Below are 18,241 nucleotides of genomic sequence, written 5' to 3' on the forward strand. Positions count from 1 at the left end.
TCCAATCCATCCATCTCCATTGTTTACCTGAGGTGCCTTTTAGTTCTGCCTATAAAATATGGAGAACAAAAAAGTTGAGGTTCCAAAATTAGGGAAAGATCAAGATCCACTTCCACCTCGTGCTGAAGCTGCTGCCACTAGTCATGGCCGAGACGATGAAATGCCAGCAACGTCGTCTGCCAAGGCCGATGCCCAATGTCATAGTACAGAGCATGTCAAATCCAAAACACCAAATATCAGAAAAAAAAGGACTCCAAAACCTAAAATAAAATTGTCGGAGGAGAAGCGTAAACTTGCCAATATGCCATTTACCACACGGAGTGGCAAGGAACGGCTGAGGCCCTGGCCTATGTTCATGGCTAGTGGTTCAGCTTCACATGAGGATGGAAGCACTCAGCCTCTCGCTAGAAAACTGAAAAGACTCAAGCTGGCAAAAGCACCGCAAAGAACTGTGCGTTCTTTGAAATCCCAAATCCACAAGGAGAGTCCAATTGTGTCGGTTGCGATGCCTGACCTTCCCAACACTGGATGTGAAGAGCATGCGCCTTCCACCATTTGCACGCCCCCTGCAAGTGCTGGAAGGAGCACCCGCAGTCCAGTTCCTGATAGTCAGATTGAAGATGTCAGTGTTGAAGTACACCAGGATGAGGAGGATATGGGTGTTGCTGGCGCTGGGGAGGAAATTGACCAGGAGGATTCTGATGGTGAGGTGGTTTGTTTAAGTCAGGCACCCGGGGAGACACCTGTTGTCCGTGGGAGGAATATGGCCGTTGACATGCCAGGTGAAAATACCAAAAAAATCAGCTCTTCGGTGTGGAGGTATTTCACCAGAAATGCGGACAACAGGTGTCAAGCCGTGTGTTCCCTTTGTCAAGCTGTAATAAGTAGGGGTAAGGACGTTAACCACCTCGGAACATCCTCCCTTATACGTCACCTGCAGCGCATTCATAATAAGTCAGTGACAAGTTCAAAAACTTTGGGTGACAGCGGAAGCAGTCCACTGACCAGTAAATCCCTTCCTCTTGTAACCAAGCTCACGCAAACCACCCCACCAACTCCCTCAGTGTCAATTTCCTCCTTCCCCAGGAATGCCAATAGTCCTGCAGGCCATGTCACTGGCAAGTCTGACGAGTCCTCTCCTGCCTGGGATTCCTCCGATGCATCCTTGCGTGTAACGCCTACTGCTGCTGGCGCTGCTGTTGTTGCCGCTGGGAGTCGATGGTCATCCCAGAGGGGAAGTCGTAAGCCCACTTGTACTACTTCCAGTAAGCAATTGACTGTTCAACAGTCCTTTGCGAGGAAGATGAAATATCACAGCAGTCATCCTACTGCAAAGCGGATAACTGAGGCCTTGGCATCCTGGGTGGTGAGAAACGTGGTTCCGGTATCCATCATTACTGCAGAGCCAACTAGAGACTTGTTGGAGGTACTGTGTCCCCGGTACCAAATACCATCTAGGTTCCATTTCTCTAGGCAGGCGATACCGAAAATGTACACAGACCTCAGAAAAAGAGTCACCAGTGTCCTAAAAAATGCAGCTGTACCCAATGTCCACTTAACCACGGACATGTGGACAAGTGGAGCAGGGCAGGGTCAGGACTATATGACTGTGACAGCCCACTGGGTAGATGTATGGACTCCCGCCGCAAGAACAGCAGCGGCGGCACCAGTAGCAGCATCTCGCAAACGCCAACTCTTTCCTAGGCAGGCTACGCTTTGTATCACCGCTTTCCAGAATACGCACACAGCTGAAAACCTCTTACGGCAACTGAGGAAGATCATCGCGGAATGGCTTACCCCAATTGGACTCTCCTGTGGATTTGTGGCATCGGACAACGCCAGCAATAGTGTGTGTGCATTAAATCTGGGCCAATTCCAGCACGTCCCATGTTTTGCACATACCTTGAATTTGGTGGTGCAGAATTTTTTTAAAAACGACAGGGGCGTGCAAGAGATGCTGTCGGTGGCCAGAAGAATTGCGGGACACTTTCGGCGTACAGGCACCACGTACAGAAAACTGGAGCACCACCAAAAACTACTGAACCTGCCCTGCCATCATCTGAAGCAAGAAGTGGTAACGAGGTGGAATTCAACCCTCTATATGCTTCAGAGGTTGGAGGAGCAGCAAAAGGCCATTCAAGCCTATACAATTGAGCACGATATAGTAGGTGGAATGCACCTGTCTCAAGTGCAGTGGAGAATGATTTCAACGTTGTGCAAGGTTCTGATGCCCTTTGAACTTGCCACACGTGAAGTCAGTTCAGACACTGCCAGCCTGAGTCAGGTCATTCCCCTCATCAGGCTTTTGCAGAAGAAGCTGGAGGCATTGAAGGAGGAGCTAACACGGAGCGATTCCGCTAGGCATGTGGGACTTGTGGATGCAGCCCTTAATTCGCTTAACAAGGATTCACGGGTGGTCAATCTGTTGAAATCAGAGCACTACATTTTGGCCACCGTGCTCGATCCTAGATTTAAAGCCTACCTTGGATCTCTCTTTCCGGCAGACACAGGTCTGCTGGGGTTGAAAGACCTGCTGGTGACAAAATTGTCAAGTCAAGCGGAACGCGACCTGTCAACATCTCCTCCTTCACATTCTCCCGCAACTGGGGGTGCGAGGAAAAGGCTCAGAATTCCGAGCCCACCCGCTGGCGGTGATGCAGGGCAGTCTGGAGCGACTGCTGATGCTGACATCTGGTCCGGACTGAAGGACCTGACAACGATTACGGACATGTCGTCTACTGTCACTGCATATGATTCTCTCAACATTGATAGAATGGTGGAGGATTATATGAGTGACCGCATCCAAGTAGGCACGTCACACAGTCCGTACTTATACTGGCAGGAAAAAGAGGCAATTTGGAGGCCCTTGCACAAACTGGCTTTATTCTACCTAAGTTGCCCTCCCACAAGTGTGTACTCCGAAAGAGTGTTTAGTGCCGCCGCTCACCTTGTCAGCAATCGGCGTACGAGGTTACATCCAGAAAATGTGGAGAAGATGATGTTCATTAAAATGAATTATAATCAATTCCTCCGCGGAGACATTGACCAGCAGCAATTGCCTCCACAAAGTACACAGGGAGCTGAGATGGTGGATTCCAGTGGGGACGAATTGATAATCTGTGAGGAGGGGGATGTACACGGTGATATATCGGAGGGTGAAGATGAGGTGGACATCTTGCCTCTGTAGAGCCAGTTTGTGCAAGGAGAGATTAATTGCTTCTTTTTTGGGGGGGTCCAAACCAACCCGTCATATCAGTCACAGTCGTGTGGCAGACCCTGTCACTGAAATGATGGGTTGGTTAAAGTGTGCATGTCCTGTTTTGTTTATACAACATAAGGGTGGGTGGGAGGGCCCAAGGATAATTCCATCTTGCACCTCTTTTTTCTTTTCTTTTTCTTTGCATCATGTGCTGATTGGGGAGGGTTTTTTGGAAGGGACATCCTGCGTGACACTGCAGTGCCACTCCTAGATGGGCCCGGTGTTTGTGTCGGCCACTAGGGTCGCTAATCTTACTCACACAGCTACCTCATTGCGCCTCTTTTTTTCTTTGCGTCATGTGCTGTTTGGGGAGGGTTTTTTGGAAGGGACATCCTGCGTGACACTGCAGTGCCACTCCTAGATGTGCCCGGTGTTTGTGTCGGCCACTAGGGTCGCTAATCTTACTCACACAGCTACCTCATTGCGCCTCTTTTTTTCTTTGCGTCATGTGCTGTTTGGGGAGGGTTTTTTGGAAGGGACATCCTGCGTGACACTGCAGTGCCACTCCTAGATGTGCCCGGTGTTTGTGTCGGCCACTAGGGTCGCTAATCTTACTCACACAGTCAGCTACCTCATTGCGCCTCTTTTTTTCTTTGCGTCATGTGCTGTTTGGGGAGGGTTTTTTGGAAGGGCCATCCTGCGTGACACTGCAGTGCCACTCCTAGATGGGCCCGGTGTTTGTGTCGGCCACTAGGGTCGCTAATCTTACTCACACAGCTACCTCATTGCGCCTCTTTTTTTCTTTGCGTCATGTGCTGTTTGGGGAGGGTTTTTTGGAAGGGACATCCTGCGTGACACTGCAGTGCCACTCCTAGATGGGCCCGGTGTTTGTGTCGGCCACTAGGGTCGCTTATCTTACTCACACAGCGACCTCGGTGCAAATTTTAGGACTAAAAATAATATTGTGAGGTGTGAGGTATTCAGAATAGACTGAAAATGAGTTTAAATTATGGTTTTTGAGGTTAATAATACTTTGGGATCAAAATGACCCCCAAATTCTATGATTTAAGCTGTTTTTTAGTGTTTTTGGAAAAAAACACCCGAATCCAAAACACACCCGAATCCGACAAAAATAATTCGGTGAGGTTTTGCCAAAACGCGTTCGAACCCAAAACACGGCCGCGGAACCGAACCCAAAACCAAAACACAAAACCCGAAAAATTTCAGGCGCTCATCTCTACTTTTCATGCTACTTCCCCTACTTGTTCACCAAGTGCATTTCCAAGTGCATAGTCCCTCACAGTCTTTGGAAACATCCCCATAAAGTTAATTTTCCCTATTTTTGCAGGTTTATAGATATTCCGGAAAAATGCATTTGTTAGTATGAGTAAAGATTAGAGATGAGCGGGTTCGGTTCTCAGAGAACCGAACCATACCGGACTTTGCCTTCCGAGCCCGGATCCGAGTCAGGCTCAGGTTTTCCCGCCTGACTCTGAAACCCGAACAAGGCAAAACGTCATCATCCCGCTGTCGGATTCTCGTGGGATTTGGATTCCATATAAGGAGCCGCGCGTCGCGGCCATTTTCACTCCAGTCTCAGAGAGTAATGCAAAAAAAAAGAATGTACTGGCGCTGGTTGGTGTTTCTCCAGTGTTTAATAAACAAACGTGGATGAATTAAAATATGTAAACAATTTATTTACTAGACAATATGTGTATCGTAACACTACAAACATATAGTTTGGGCATAGTAAACTGAGAAACAAATAAAGTAGCTGCTGGTGTGCACCCACAAGGGATCCCGGACTGAAAGGATAAAAGTTCCCTGGGGAGTAGTGATGTTATATATAGCTGGTGTTACCCATGGCGATGGAGTCTTCCAGGTGCTTGAGAATAACAGCAGGCAAGCTGTGATGATTATGCAAAGGCTCAATGCTGTAATGATGCAGTCCCACAGAGAAAGTTCCAAAAGCAAGGAATGAATTTATAAGTCCATATCTGGATCTTCATAAAGTGGAGCACATGTAGTGGTGGCAGCTTGGCACTTAACGCGTTTCCCTAGGCATGGTCACCTAGCTTCATCAGAAGTAAAGCTCAGTCTGAATATGGGATCTATTTAAACCCCTTTAACGACCTGATGCCCATCAGGTGTGGTGCAAACATTTAATTCAATCATCCACAATATTAGTGAAATAAACCACTCTGTAAAATAAATATGTATTTAAAAGTATTTAGGAGGCAAACCTACATTGAAATGAGTAAAAAACAGTTTTTTATTTCTTCTATAGAAATAATTCAGATTCATTAAAACAGCATGGGGGGTCAAAGGTCAAGGTAATCAAGAGGTGGTAACGAGGTGGATTCAACACTCTATATGCTTCAGAGGATGGAGGCCATTCAAGCCTATACATCCACCTACGATATAGGCAAAGGAGGGGGAATGCACCTGACTCAAGCGTAGTGGAGAATGATTTCCGTCTTGTGCAAGGTTCTCCAACCCTTTGAACTTGCCACACGTGAAGTCAGTTCAGACACTGCCAGCTTGAGTCAGGTCATTCCCCTCATCAGGCTTTTGCAGAAGCAGCTGGAGAAATTGAAGGAGGGGCTAAGACGGAGCGATTCCGCAAAGTTTGTGGGACTTGTGGATGGAGCCCTTCATTTGCTTTGCCAGGATTCAAGGGTGGTCAATCTGAAATCAGAGCACTACATTTTGGCCACCGTGCTCGATCCTAGGTTTAAAGCCTACGTTGTATCTCTCTTTCTAGCAGACACAAGTGTGCAGAGGTGCAAAGACCTGCGGGTTAGTAAATTGTCAACTCAAGCGGAACGTGATCCGTCAAAAGTTCGTCCTTCAATTTCTCCCGCCACTGGAGCTGCAAGGAAATGGATAAGATTTCCTAGCCCACTCGCTGGCCATGATGCAGGGCAGTCAGGAGCGAAAGCTGATATCTGGTCCGGACTGAAGGACCTGCCAACGATTACTGACATGTCTACTGTCACTGCATATGATTCTGTCACCATTGAAAGAATGGTGGAGGATTATATGAGTGACAGCATCCAAGTAGGCATGTCAGACAGTCTGTATGTATACTGGCAGGAAATAGATGCAATTTGGATGCCCTTGCACAAACTGGCTTTTTCTGCTGCGGGGTACACTGGGCTCCACAAGTCTGGACAATGGGGTGTAGAGTAGGATCTTGATCCGAGGCACCAACAGGCTCAAAGCTTTGACTGTTCCCAGAATGCACAGCGCCGTCTCTTACATCACCCCGCCTCCCAGCACAGGAGCTCAGTTTGTCAGTTGGTGCTGCAGTAAGCAGGCACTTAACAGAGGGGCTGCTCCAAGCAGCCCTGAGAAAAGCTTTTTATGAGGTAAAAAGTGAAGACTTCAAGGGCAGCAGCGGTGGTAAATGTCTTGTGACATTCACTGCTGCAGCTCCAGCTCTCCCCACACGGCTGGGGCTTTCCAGGATCGCGTGGCCGTGCTTCGGGAGGTGGTAAGTGGTCTTTATCGCGATCCGGCGCGGTCAGTGGGAGGCGGGCCGCCTGCGCTGGCGGTGGACACTGTGGATACAGGCGATCCCACTAGATCACCAGGGCATGGGCGAAGGTCAGGTTTTCTCTTAAAACCGATTTTAATATCGCCCACAGTACCCGGTGGTTTTGCCAGCAAGGGGGATAAGGCTTAGACCTGAAGCACCTCCCCCAGCACCAGGGCGCCATTTCCAGCAAGTGTTCCCGCCCTGGAGCTGCATATCTGTCTTTTTCTCACTCCCTGTCAGTGTCTGCGGCGCCATTACTCCTCAACTCACTGTTCCTGGGACTGCTTGGGCAAATCCTCCTATGTAAAGCCACCTGGTTGTCAGCGCTGTGCCTTTACATGACACTTAAGTATTCTACCTGCCTTTTTAGTCAGTGTTAGTAAGAAAGAGTGCATTTAGTCAGGGGTTTATAGTACAATTACCCTGTGATATACTGTACATCCAGTTTCTTACCGTGTAGTGTTATATCTATTGACTATATAGCTGTGTACGCTAGTCCAGTGCAGTATTATTGTCTGTAATAACCTTTGCATTGTACAAACTGTGACTATTTGTGTGTATTGATAGCTGAGTGGTGTCCATCTCGTGTCTTTCACTCAACTTGCTATCCCTATATTCTATAACCTGAGGGGGCTTGGTGCGTCAGGTGTTATTTAATATAGGATTTTCACAAAGATATACTGTATTACGTATTTTTCTCTGTGATTTAGTTACCATATCTCTCATTTATCTCTGCTGGTGCTGACTACACTGCGCAGGGGTTTGGGTTTAGGGATATAGTGCTGCTAATAATTGTACTGTGTTACCTCATACTGCAAGTTATATCATGTCTGCTTCTGAGGGTAACGGTACTGGGGCGGAACACACTGCTGGTGTTGCTGAAGCCACAGGCACATATGGGGAGAATATAGCAGCTGTGGGCTCTGGTTCTGGGGGCACCTTGCCCCCCAGTGGGACTGTGGCAACGGAGGCACATACTGACCCTCCGTGGGCCGCTTTTTCCACGCTTCTGCATACGCTAGTTCATAAACTAACACCCCCTATGGGACCCCCAATGCCGGTACAACCGTATGTGGTCCCTGCAGCTAACCCGCCGTGGTCGGACGATTTATCTGCTCTATTAAAGAAGTTGAACCAGTCCCTGACTACTAAAAAGTCTGACCATCGCTCGCCTAAGTCCAAGAGGTCCTCTAAGAGAGCGCTCGTCTCCTCACAATCCACTGCTGTCACTGACACCTCGTCTGATGAAGACAGCACATACACTGACCCCACAGGTTCTGACTCATATACGACTGATGGGGTGGGTAGTTCACATGTGGATGTTCCTGATCTTTTGGAGGCTATTAAGTTAATTCTGCAGATTACGGATGATCCCGAGCCATCCGTTTTTCCTAAGAAACCAGATAGGTTCAAGCGTCAGAAGGTGATTAAACAAGTTTTATCCACCTAGTGGATATACATCAGGAACCCTGGCAAAGCCCGGGTACGAAGTTTGTGCCTCAAAAGAAGATGCTGGCTCGCTATCCCCTCGCGCCAGAGCTGTCTAAGAATTGGGAAACGCCTCCTCCAGTAGACTCACATGTGGCTAGGATGGTGGTTTCCTCAGCTCTACCTGTCACTACCGTCACGTCTCTAAAAGAGCCTACGGATAAACGTGTCGAGGGTTGTCTAAAAGCGATTTACACCCTCACGGGTGCTGCACAAAGGCCCACTATTGCAGCTACATGGGCGGCAGAGGCCATTGAAGCATGGGCCTTGGAGTTAGAAGCTGAAATCTCCTCTGACCATGCTAGACAATGCTTGCCATATATTGTCACAGCTTCTCGCTATATTAAAGAGGCGGCTTCTGATGCCGGTATCCTAGCAGCCAAGGCCTCTACTACATCAGTCCTGGCTCGCAGGATATTGTGGCTGAGATCCTGGTCTGTGGATCTGGACTCTAGAAAAACCCTGGAGGTACTCCCTTTCAAGGGGGATATTCTGTTTGGGGAGGACTTAAATAAGATAGTGGCTGACTTGGCTACTGCCAAAACTGCCTGTCTGTCTAATACAGCTCCTTCTGTGTCGAAGGCCAAAGGCACGTCCTTTTGTCCTTCAGGTAAAGCAAAAGGTCAGGCGTACCATAAGCAGGCTCGCACTTCCAAACCTGGTAAGCCGAAGACCAAAAGAGCCTGGGCTGCCCGTCAGCCAGCAGCCAAGACCGATTAGCCTGCCGCATGACGGGGCGGGCATCCCCCTGGGGGATCCCAGGGTGGGGGGCCGGCTTCTAGGGTATACCCAGGAATGGTTGAAGAACACTTCAGATGCCTAGGTACGGGAAGTCGTCACTCGAGGTTACGCCATAGCCTTCAAAAACCGACCTCCTCATCGATTTTGCCAGACAGACGTCCCGTCAGACCAGACAAAGGCAAACACTCTGCATTCGGTGGTACAGACCCTCCTGGATACAGGAGTCGTAGTACAGGTGCCTCTTGCTCAGAGGGGCCGGGGGTACTATTCTCCGCTGTTTCTAGTCCCGAAACCAATGGGTCCTCCCGTCCCATTCTTAACCTCAAGGCACTGAACAAGTTTGTGAAGGTTTCCAAGTTCCGTATGGAAACCCTTCGCTCTATAGTTCTGGCCTTGGAACCTGGGGACTACAAGGTCTTCCTGGACATACAGGATGCTTACCTGCATATTCCTATAGCAGTGTCACATCAACAATACCTGAGGTTCGCTATTGGCAACCTCCATTACCAGTTTCGGGCGTTACCTTTTGGTTTAACAACGGCTCCGCGAGTCTTCACCAAAGTTATGGCGGTGATGACGGTGGTACTCCACCGTCAAAGGGGTCAGGATACTGCCGTATCTGGACGACTTGTTAATCCTGGCAAATTCCCCAGATCTTCTCCTGCGTCATCTGGATATGACGGTCCGGTTTCTACAAGCCCACGGGTAGCTCATCAACTGGAAGAAATCCTCCCTGGTCCCTGCTCAGAGCATGGTGCATCTGGGAGCGCTGTTGGATACTCACAACCAGAGGTTGTTCTTGTCTCAGGAGAAAGTCCTGAAACTTCAGGACAGGATTCGTTGCTTCCTTTCTCGTCCGCAAGTATACATTCGGCAATGCAGGTGCTGAGCCTCATGGTATCAGCATTCAACATGGTGGAGTATTCCATTCTCGCCCCCTCCAGAAGCTGATTCTAGCCAAATGGGACGGCCTGCCTCACCGGATCAGGTCTCAAATGATCTCTTTGACTCCGGAGGTCCGTCTGTCGCTGCTCTGGTGGCTCCGTCCCTTCTGGATATCCAACTGGGTCCTGTTGACGACAGATGCCAGTCTAAGAGGTTGGGGCGTAGTGCTGGAGCAGCACTCCTTGCAGGGTCGGTGGACCAAGGAGGAATCTCTCCTCTCGATCAACATTCTGGAATTGCGGGCGGTCTTCAATGCGTTGAACCTAGCCCAGCATTTGATTCAGAACCGTCCTGTTCAAATACAGTCGGACAACGCCACCACAGTGGCTTACATAAATCATCAAGGCGGCACTCGAAGCTGTTTGGCAATGAAGGAAGCCTCACGGATTCTACGTTGGGCAGAACGCCATCTACCGGCAATATCGGCAATATTCATTCCGGGAGTCCTGAATTGGGAAGCGGACTTTCTCAGTCGTCAGGACGTGCATGCCGGCGAGTGGGGCCTCCATCCAGAAGTGTTTCAACTCCTCGTGGAAAGGTGGGGTCTTCCAGATGTGGATCTGATGGTGTCTCGACACAATCACAAGGTTCCGGTCTTCGGAGCAAGGACAAGGGATCCTCAAGCAGCATTCGTGGATGCGCTGGCAGTGCCGTGGAGGTTTCGGCTGCCATACGTGTTCCCTCCGGTGTCACTCCTGCCCAGGGTTTTTCGGAAGTTCAAGCAAGAAAAAGGAAATCTGCTTCTCATAGCTCCGGAGTGGCCCAGACGGCACTGGTTCTCAGACCTGCAAGGCCTGTCGTCAGAGCGTCCACTTCTACTTCCACAACGCCCAGACCTCCTCGTTCAGGGCCCCTGTGTCTACCAGGACCTAGCCCGGCTGTCTTTGACGGCGTGGCTCTTGAAGCTTCCGTCTTAAGAGCTAAGGGTTTTTCTGAAGAGGTCATTAAAACTATGTTGCGGGCCCGGAAACCGGCCTCTGCTCGGATTTACCATCGGGTCTGGCATTCCTACTTTGTTTGGTGCGCATCTAACCATTATGACGCTTCCAAGTTTAGTACAGCCAAACTTTTGGCTTTTCTACAGCAGGGCCTAGATTTAGGCCTGCGTCTGGCCTCCCTCAAGGTTCATATTTCTGCCTTGTCGGTGTGGTTGCAGAGAAAAATTGCGACTTTACCTGATGTTCATACTTTCACTCAGGGTGTGTTGCGTATCCAACCTCCCTATGTCCCGCCTGTGGCTCCTTGGGACTTGTCGTGGTTTTGGAGGCGTTGCAGGAGCCTCCATTTGAACCTCTTGGTTCAGCTGACCTTAAATGGCTTTCCCTTAAGGTGGTGTTCTTGCTGGCTATTGCCTCTGCTAGAAGAGTGTCGGATTTGGGTGCCTTGTCTTGTAGTTCCCCATATCTGATTTTTCACCGTGACCGGGTGGTTCTTAGGACTATATTTACCTAAGGTGGTTTCTTCGTTCCACCTTAATCAGGAGATTGTGGTTCCAGCTTTTGTCTCTCCTGATTTGTCTCCCAAAGAGCGGTCTTTGGATGTGGTACGGGCTCTCCGTATCTATGTGAAGAGAACTGCTTCTATTCGAAAGCCTGATTCTCTCTTTGTTTTGTTTGGATTTCACAAACGTGGCTGGCCTGCTCACAAGCAGACCCTGGCCAGGTGGGTTAGAATGGTGATTACGCATGCTTATGTGAAGGCTGGTCTGTCAGCTCCTGCTCACATTATGGCCCATTCTACTCGGTCTGTTGGACCTTCTTGGGTGGCCCAACGTGGTGCGACCCTTGATCAATTGTACAAGGCGGCTACGTGGTCCTCCGGGAACACGTTCATAAGGTTCTATGCCTTCGATACTGCCGCTTCCCAGGATGCTTCCTTTGGACGCCAGGTTCTTGTGCCCGCTACAGTGCGTCCCCTCCCATAAGGAACTGCTTTAGGACATCCCCATTGTCCAGACTTGTGGAGCCCAGTGTACCCCGCAGCAGAAAATGAGTTTTATGGTAAGAACTTACCCTTGTTAAAACTCTTTCTGCGAGGTACACTGGGCTCCACAATGCGCCCACCCTGACGCACTTAGCTTCTTTGGGTTGATATGGCATTAGCCGCTGACACTTCTCTTGTCGTGAGAGTGTGGTGTATGTGGCTACTAACCGTTGTCGTCTCTTTTCCTGCTACTACATTGGGCTGGTTAACTAAATTGAGCTCCTGTGCTGGGAGGCAGGGTGATGTAGGAGGCGGCGCTGTGCATTCTGGGAACAGTCAAAGCTTTGAGCCTGTTGGTGCCTCGGATCAAGATCCTACTCTACACCCCATTGTCCAGACTTGTGGAGCCCAGTGTGCCTCGCAGAAAGAGTTTTAACAAGAGTAAGTTCTTACCATAAAACTCGTTATTTTACCAAAGTGCCCCCCCCTCCAGTGTGTACTCCGAAAGAGTGTTTAGTGCAGCCGGTAACCTTGTCAGCGATCGGCGTAGGAGGTTACTTCCACTAAATGTGGAGAAGATGATGTTCATCAAAATAAATTATAAGTTCCTCCTGGGAAGATTGATTGCTTCTTTTTTGGTGGGGGCCCAAACAAACCAGCCATTTCAGCCACAGTCGTGTGGCAGACCCTGTTGCTGAAATGATTGGTTTGTTAAAGTGTGCATGTCCTGTTTATGCAACATAAGGGTGGGTGGGAGGGCCCAAGACAATTCCATCTTGCACCTCTTTTTCTTCTTTGCATCATGTGCTGTTTGGGGACTAGTTTTTTTAAGTGCCATCCTGTCTGTAACTGCAGTGCCAGTCCTACGTGGGCCAGGTGTTTATTCCGCACACTTGTGTCGCTAAGCTTGGCCATCCAGCTACCTGTTTGCACCTCTTTTTCTTCTTTGCATCACGTGCTGTTTGGGGACTAATTTTTGAATAGTGCCATCTTGGGCCAGGTGTTTGTGCCGCACACTAGTGTCGCTTAGCTTGGACATTCAGCTACCTCATTGAACCTCTTTTTCTTCTTTGCATCATGTGCTGTTTGGGGCCTAGTTTTAAATCTGCCATCCTGTCTGCCACTGCAGTGCCACTCCTAGATGGGCCAGGTGTTTGTGCCGCACACTTGTGCCGCTTACCTTAGTCATACAGCTACCTCATTGCACCTCTTTTTCTTCTTTGCATCATGTGCTGTTTGGGGTCTATTTTTTAAATCTGCCATCCTGTCTGCCACTGCAGTGCCAGTCCTACGTGGGCCAGGTGTTTGTTCCGCACACTTGTGTCGCTTAGCTTGGCCATCCAGCTACCTGTTTGCACCTATTTTTCTTCTTTGCATCACGTGCTGTTTGGGGACTAATTTTTGAATAGTGCCATCTTGTCTGCAACTGCAGTGCCACTTCTAGATGGGCCAGGTGTTTGTGCCGCACACTTGTGTCGCTTAGCTTAGTCATACAGCCACCTCGATGCAACTTTTAGGCCTAAAAACAATAGTGTGAGGTGTTCAGAATAGACTGGAAATGAGTGGAAATTAATGTTATTGAGGTGAATAATACAGTAGGGGCAAAATTACCCCCAAATTCTGTGATTTTAGCTGTTTTTATGTTTTTTTCAAAAATCATCCAGATCCAAAACCAAAACCCGAAAGGGTGGTTTTGGCAAAACCAAGTCAAAACCAAAACATGAAAGTGGAATTAGAACAAAAACCAAAACACAAAACACGAAAAGTGCCAGCCGCACATATCTAGTAAGATGTCACCAAGACGCCTCCAGTTAGGGCCACCTCCCTCCCTATTCACACTTTTCAGTTTTCTCTTTGGTGTAGCTTCATTTATGTCTAAAAGTAATATGAGAGTGAGGAGACATCGGAGGTTATTACTGTCTGAATCTATCTGCTTATCACAGTGGTGTTGTTAAAAGCAAATAACGATTCAACTTAAAGTGCAAAATGTGCCCTATTGAAAGTATAAGAACAAGGCTGCAGACGATGTATCTCCTTTGTTTGGAGTAAAAGACTGTGTGGTTACCGGTAAGATGGATTGTGCTTCCCTAGAGGCTCCTCCTTCACCACCCAGCCAGATCATTTAGAGGATTCTGTCCCACACAATAAAGGGCCTAATTCAGATCTGATCGCAGCAGCAAATTTGTTAGGTAATGGGCAAAACCATGTGCAGTGCAGGTGGGGCAGATATAACATGTGCAGAGAGTGTTACATTTGGGTGGGTTATATTGTTTCTGTACAGGGTAAATACTGGCTGCTTTATTTTTACACTGCAATTTAGATTTCGATTTGAACACAGCACACCCAAATCTAACTCTCTCTGCACATGTTATATCTGCACCCCCTGCAGTGCACATGGGCCCTCATTCCGAGTTGATTGCTCGCTGCCGTTTTTCGCAGTGCAGCGATCAGGTTATTACTGCGCATGCGTATGCACAGCAATGCGCACGCGCGTCGTATGGGTACAAACAGCATCGTTGCTGTGCAAGGCTTCTAATGACGAATCCATTCGCACAACCGATCGCAAGGAGATTGACAGGAAGAAGGCGTTTATGGGTGTCAACTGACAGGGCGGGTGTCTGACGTCAATTCCGGGACCGGACAGGCTGAAGTGATCACGAGGGCTGAGTAAGTTCAGACCTACTCAGAATCTGCAAAAAACGTTTTCGTCCCGCTTCGCTGCACATGCACACTTGCAAACCGAAAATACACTCCCCCGTGGGTGGCGACTATACGTTTGCACGGCTGCAAAAAGTAGCTAGCAAGCGATCAACTCGGAATGAGGGCCCTGGTTTTGCCCATTAGCTAACAAATTTGCTGCTGCGATCAGATCTGAATTAGGCCCAAAGTCTTGTTATGTGGGTGTCTAACCTACACATAGGGCCTGATTCAGAGATGTGCTCTAATGCATTCACAGCTGCGATCCTGTACGCAGCTACTGTACGGAAATATGCTAATGCTGTAGCCGCTTGGAAATGAGACTCCCACAGGCAGCCTCACAAATCCAAGTGGCAGTGGTTGCAGATCCTCAGATAATCGACCATCTAAGTAACCCTAGGTCGTGCAGAATGGTTGCCGGAACTGAGACGCTGGTGCCATGTTTTCTGCGTACGGGATCACAGTTACAGCCTGAGAAATGTCCCAGAAAACAACCTCCACATGCCTGAGTTTTTACTGCCACTCCCCGTTACCTCCCCCAAATTGTGCCTGTCAATCATTTTGCTAATAAATCCTCACTGTGAGAAAATTGCAGGTACTGTACCTTGGTGCGTGTGATTTGTGACTAAGAGACAGATAATCGCTAAACACTGTAAATATCAGCATTGCATACATCTCTGAATGAGACCCATAGTTAAGAGCACTCTTGATCTGCCCCTACTTTCAACTGAGGTACAAACATTTGCACCCACTCAAGACAGTGCCATTTTGGTCAACAAATACACGTCTTACTGTAAACTGGTTGAAAATAAATGTTCCACTGTATTAGACTTTTATTGCTCCTGACATGCTGATATTAATTATTTTATACTAAGCCTTCATACACTAATCCTCTGGAACTGGATGTCTGTAGCGGCTGATAATCTGCTCTAGACACAGAGGAGGTGTTGGCAGCATTCACAATTAAAACTCTCTCTTTTTTTTTTTTTTTACTTTATAGGTGTTGGGAATGACATTAGACATTTATGAATACAACTTTTAAGTATTCCCATTATGAGTCATATTATCTCAATATTATTGTGTTGTCTATAAAGCCATTAGTGTTTCATATATTGATCTGTGACGTGCTACAATAAATATCAACACAACACATTGAGTAAAAGCCTGAAATAAGGATGGAAGTAAAAGCACTGTGGCCTGGGGCGGGCTGGTTCATTAGCAAACCCATATATGTATGGTCAGTTCGTCTGTAATTGTATTGCATAAATTGTAATACCTTCATTAATCGCATTGCATTACAAACCATTTCTTTTATCATTGCAGTCTAATAACCCATCTGGAAGCAGGATAGTAAATCTTGCCTATTATAACATTAATACTAAGCATTGTGAGTGTAATAAGAACATGTTTTTCCAGGTCACATGGCATGTTAAATAGCGCATTAATCTGAAATCAGATCATAGGCTAGATCTGATAAACTGTATGGCAGAGGTTCCCAAACTGTGTGCCGTGGCCAACCCAGGGCAGGGGTGCCCTGGGTTGGTGGTCCAGGACCAATTCAAATTATTCATGGTCAATATAATAGGCAAAACCAGTGCTGGTGGCTGCCAGTCATAAAATATGAGGCCAAACAGAAGCAAATCTTGTCCCTCCCCACACAACTGACCCTAAGGATGACATATAAACGCAATCTACTTAATGTAATATTTCTTTCTAAATTTCTCAATAACAAATTTTTGGCCTAGGGGTGCCGTGAAAAAAATTCTGATATTCTAGGGTGCCGTGATTCAAAAAAGTATGGAAACCACTGCTGTATGGTATACAGAGCAGTCATCAGCCAGAAATAAAAGAAACATTCATTTTAGAGATGTTTTGGTGATGTTTAATTAGTACCATATGTATAAATACCTGTATTGATTAATTTAAAATAAATTACATTATACGCACAATGTTTAAAACATTAAAGTATCATTGACTTTCACAATTGCTGAAAACATCTATAATGCTATAAGAATCCCTCATGTTCTTGAAGGTATATTTGCTTCTTAGAATAGTCTTTTTCTCATTAACTCAGTCTCTGTTAGTTGATGAATTTGTTTTCATTGTAGTTACTTCCACTTATGAATAACATTTATTTCACAATCTCCTGGATTGCAGACAGCTGGTACGCCTGTTATGACGGAGCCAAAGGTCACACAGCCAGTGCTTCTAATGAAGATTAAGCCACCGAAAGCGCTTGCAGGTGACGTTATAATGATTTCTGTAGGACAATCGGTACTATGTCATAATATAACATAAGGTTAGCACTTTAGTACACATGTTCTTGGATAATATAAATCAAACATCATTCTGGGCATCTTGTTTGGATGGTGTGAGATCTAAAACAGTGTTAAGGTGTGATCCTTACTATGCCCGATTTTGACTATGTGATTTTCCTGGAACTCCCCCAGAGCCCAGATAGCACAGATAGCACAGATTTTGACTATCTGTACTTTCAATTTTGTCTATGTACGATTTTGACTAAGGGGGACATTTACTAAGCAGTGATAAGAGCAGAGAAGTGAGCCAGTGGAGAAATTGCCCCATCAACCAATCAGCAGCTCTGTATCATTTTATAGTATGCAAATTATAGCTGTTACTTCAGTGCTGATTGGTTGCCATGGGCAACTTCTCCACTGGCTCACTTCTCTGCTCTTATCACTGCTTAGTAAATGTCCCCCTAAGTGTCAATTGTGACTATACTTTGTACTAGATAGTACACTAGATAGTCAAGATTGACTTGCCTGCACAGTCTATCTAGCCTTGCGATACCGACCCTGCGGAAGTGCGCATTGAGATCGAATCGGTATCGCAAGCTGCCTGACACCTTGAGATGTACACTAACTTTCCTTAAGATTTTGACTATATAGTCAAAATCTTACAGATTTATCTCACCGTGGGTACACACATTAAGCGTGGCCACCCATACTGTGGTAGCAGCAGTGATATCGTGCCATTAGCCCCAGAATGAGCCAGATGTAGCGCCTGATTGTAACCCACTGAGTTGTGCTGGCACATGTTGTTATATGCAGTTGGAAGATGACTGCTTACCCTGTAACAGAATGTCTAGGTCTCAATTAGACCATATGCGGTCAGCTTAGGCTTGATGGTAGTGTGTGTAAATAGAATTTAAATATATTGTATTTAAAATAGTATTTCTGATTATTATGAGTTTACAGATAGCATAGCCCCATTCCACTGATACCACCATGGGAAATACTTCCGCAGAGGAGTGATTCAGCCTGCAGGGGTGATTTTTATTTTCAGAGCTATGGTCAGACGAAGGGACTTCATTCCCAGTAACATCATTACATTTTACTCGCTCTCTATGGAGGTGCTCAGGAAAACTAGTGATGTTTGGCTACCATAATATATGGTGATGTGCAGGGAGTTCAGAGAGTGCCTCCACAGTGATCCTTGTCTCTGGCTGCAGAGCTCCTCTGCAGCTGTGGGAGGCCGGGTTTCCGGATGATAGGTCGACAGTCAATAGGCTGATAGTCAATAGGTCAACACTATATAGTCGACATGCATTTGATGGACAGGTACAAAAGGTCAACATGTAAAAAGTTGACAGTGCTTTCAGTCGACAGGTTCAAAGGGTCAACATGACAGTGGTCGACACAAGTTTTCTGAGGGTTTTTTTGTTTTTCATTTTTTTCAACTTTTTC

At 47.2% G+C, this 18,241-nt stretch overlaps 1 protein-coding gene across 5 annotated transcripts in view; it reads left to right on the top strand.

The window, feature by feature from the left end:
- WDR93 (WD repeat domain 93) overlaps positions 1 to 18,241 on the top strand; it is a 145,877-nt gene that overhangs the window by 43,535 nt on the left and 84,101 nt on the right. For all 5 annotated transcript variants that reach the window (XM_063925801.1, XM_063925799.1, XM_063925800.1 and 2 more), the window contains one exon: positions 16,692 to 16,776. In XM_063925801.1, coding sequence (XP_063781871.1) covers positions 16,692 to 16,776 — 85 coding nt within the window. The remainder of the gene's footprint in view (positions 1 to 16,691; positions 16,777 to 18,241) is intronic.

This window comes from Pseudophryne corroboree, chromosome 6 (genome assembly GCF_028390025.1).
Source record: "Pseudophryne corroboree isolate aPseCor3 chromosome 6, aPseCor3.hap2, whole genome shotgun sequence".
Classification (NCBI taxonomy): Eukaryota; Metazoa; Chordata; class Amphibia; order Anura; family Myobatrachidae; genus Pseudophryne; species Pseudophryne corroboree.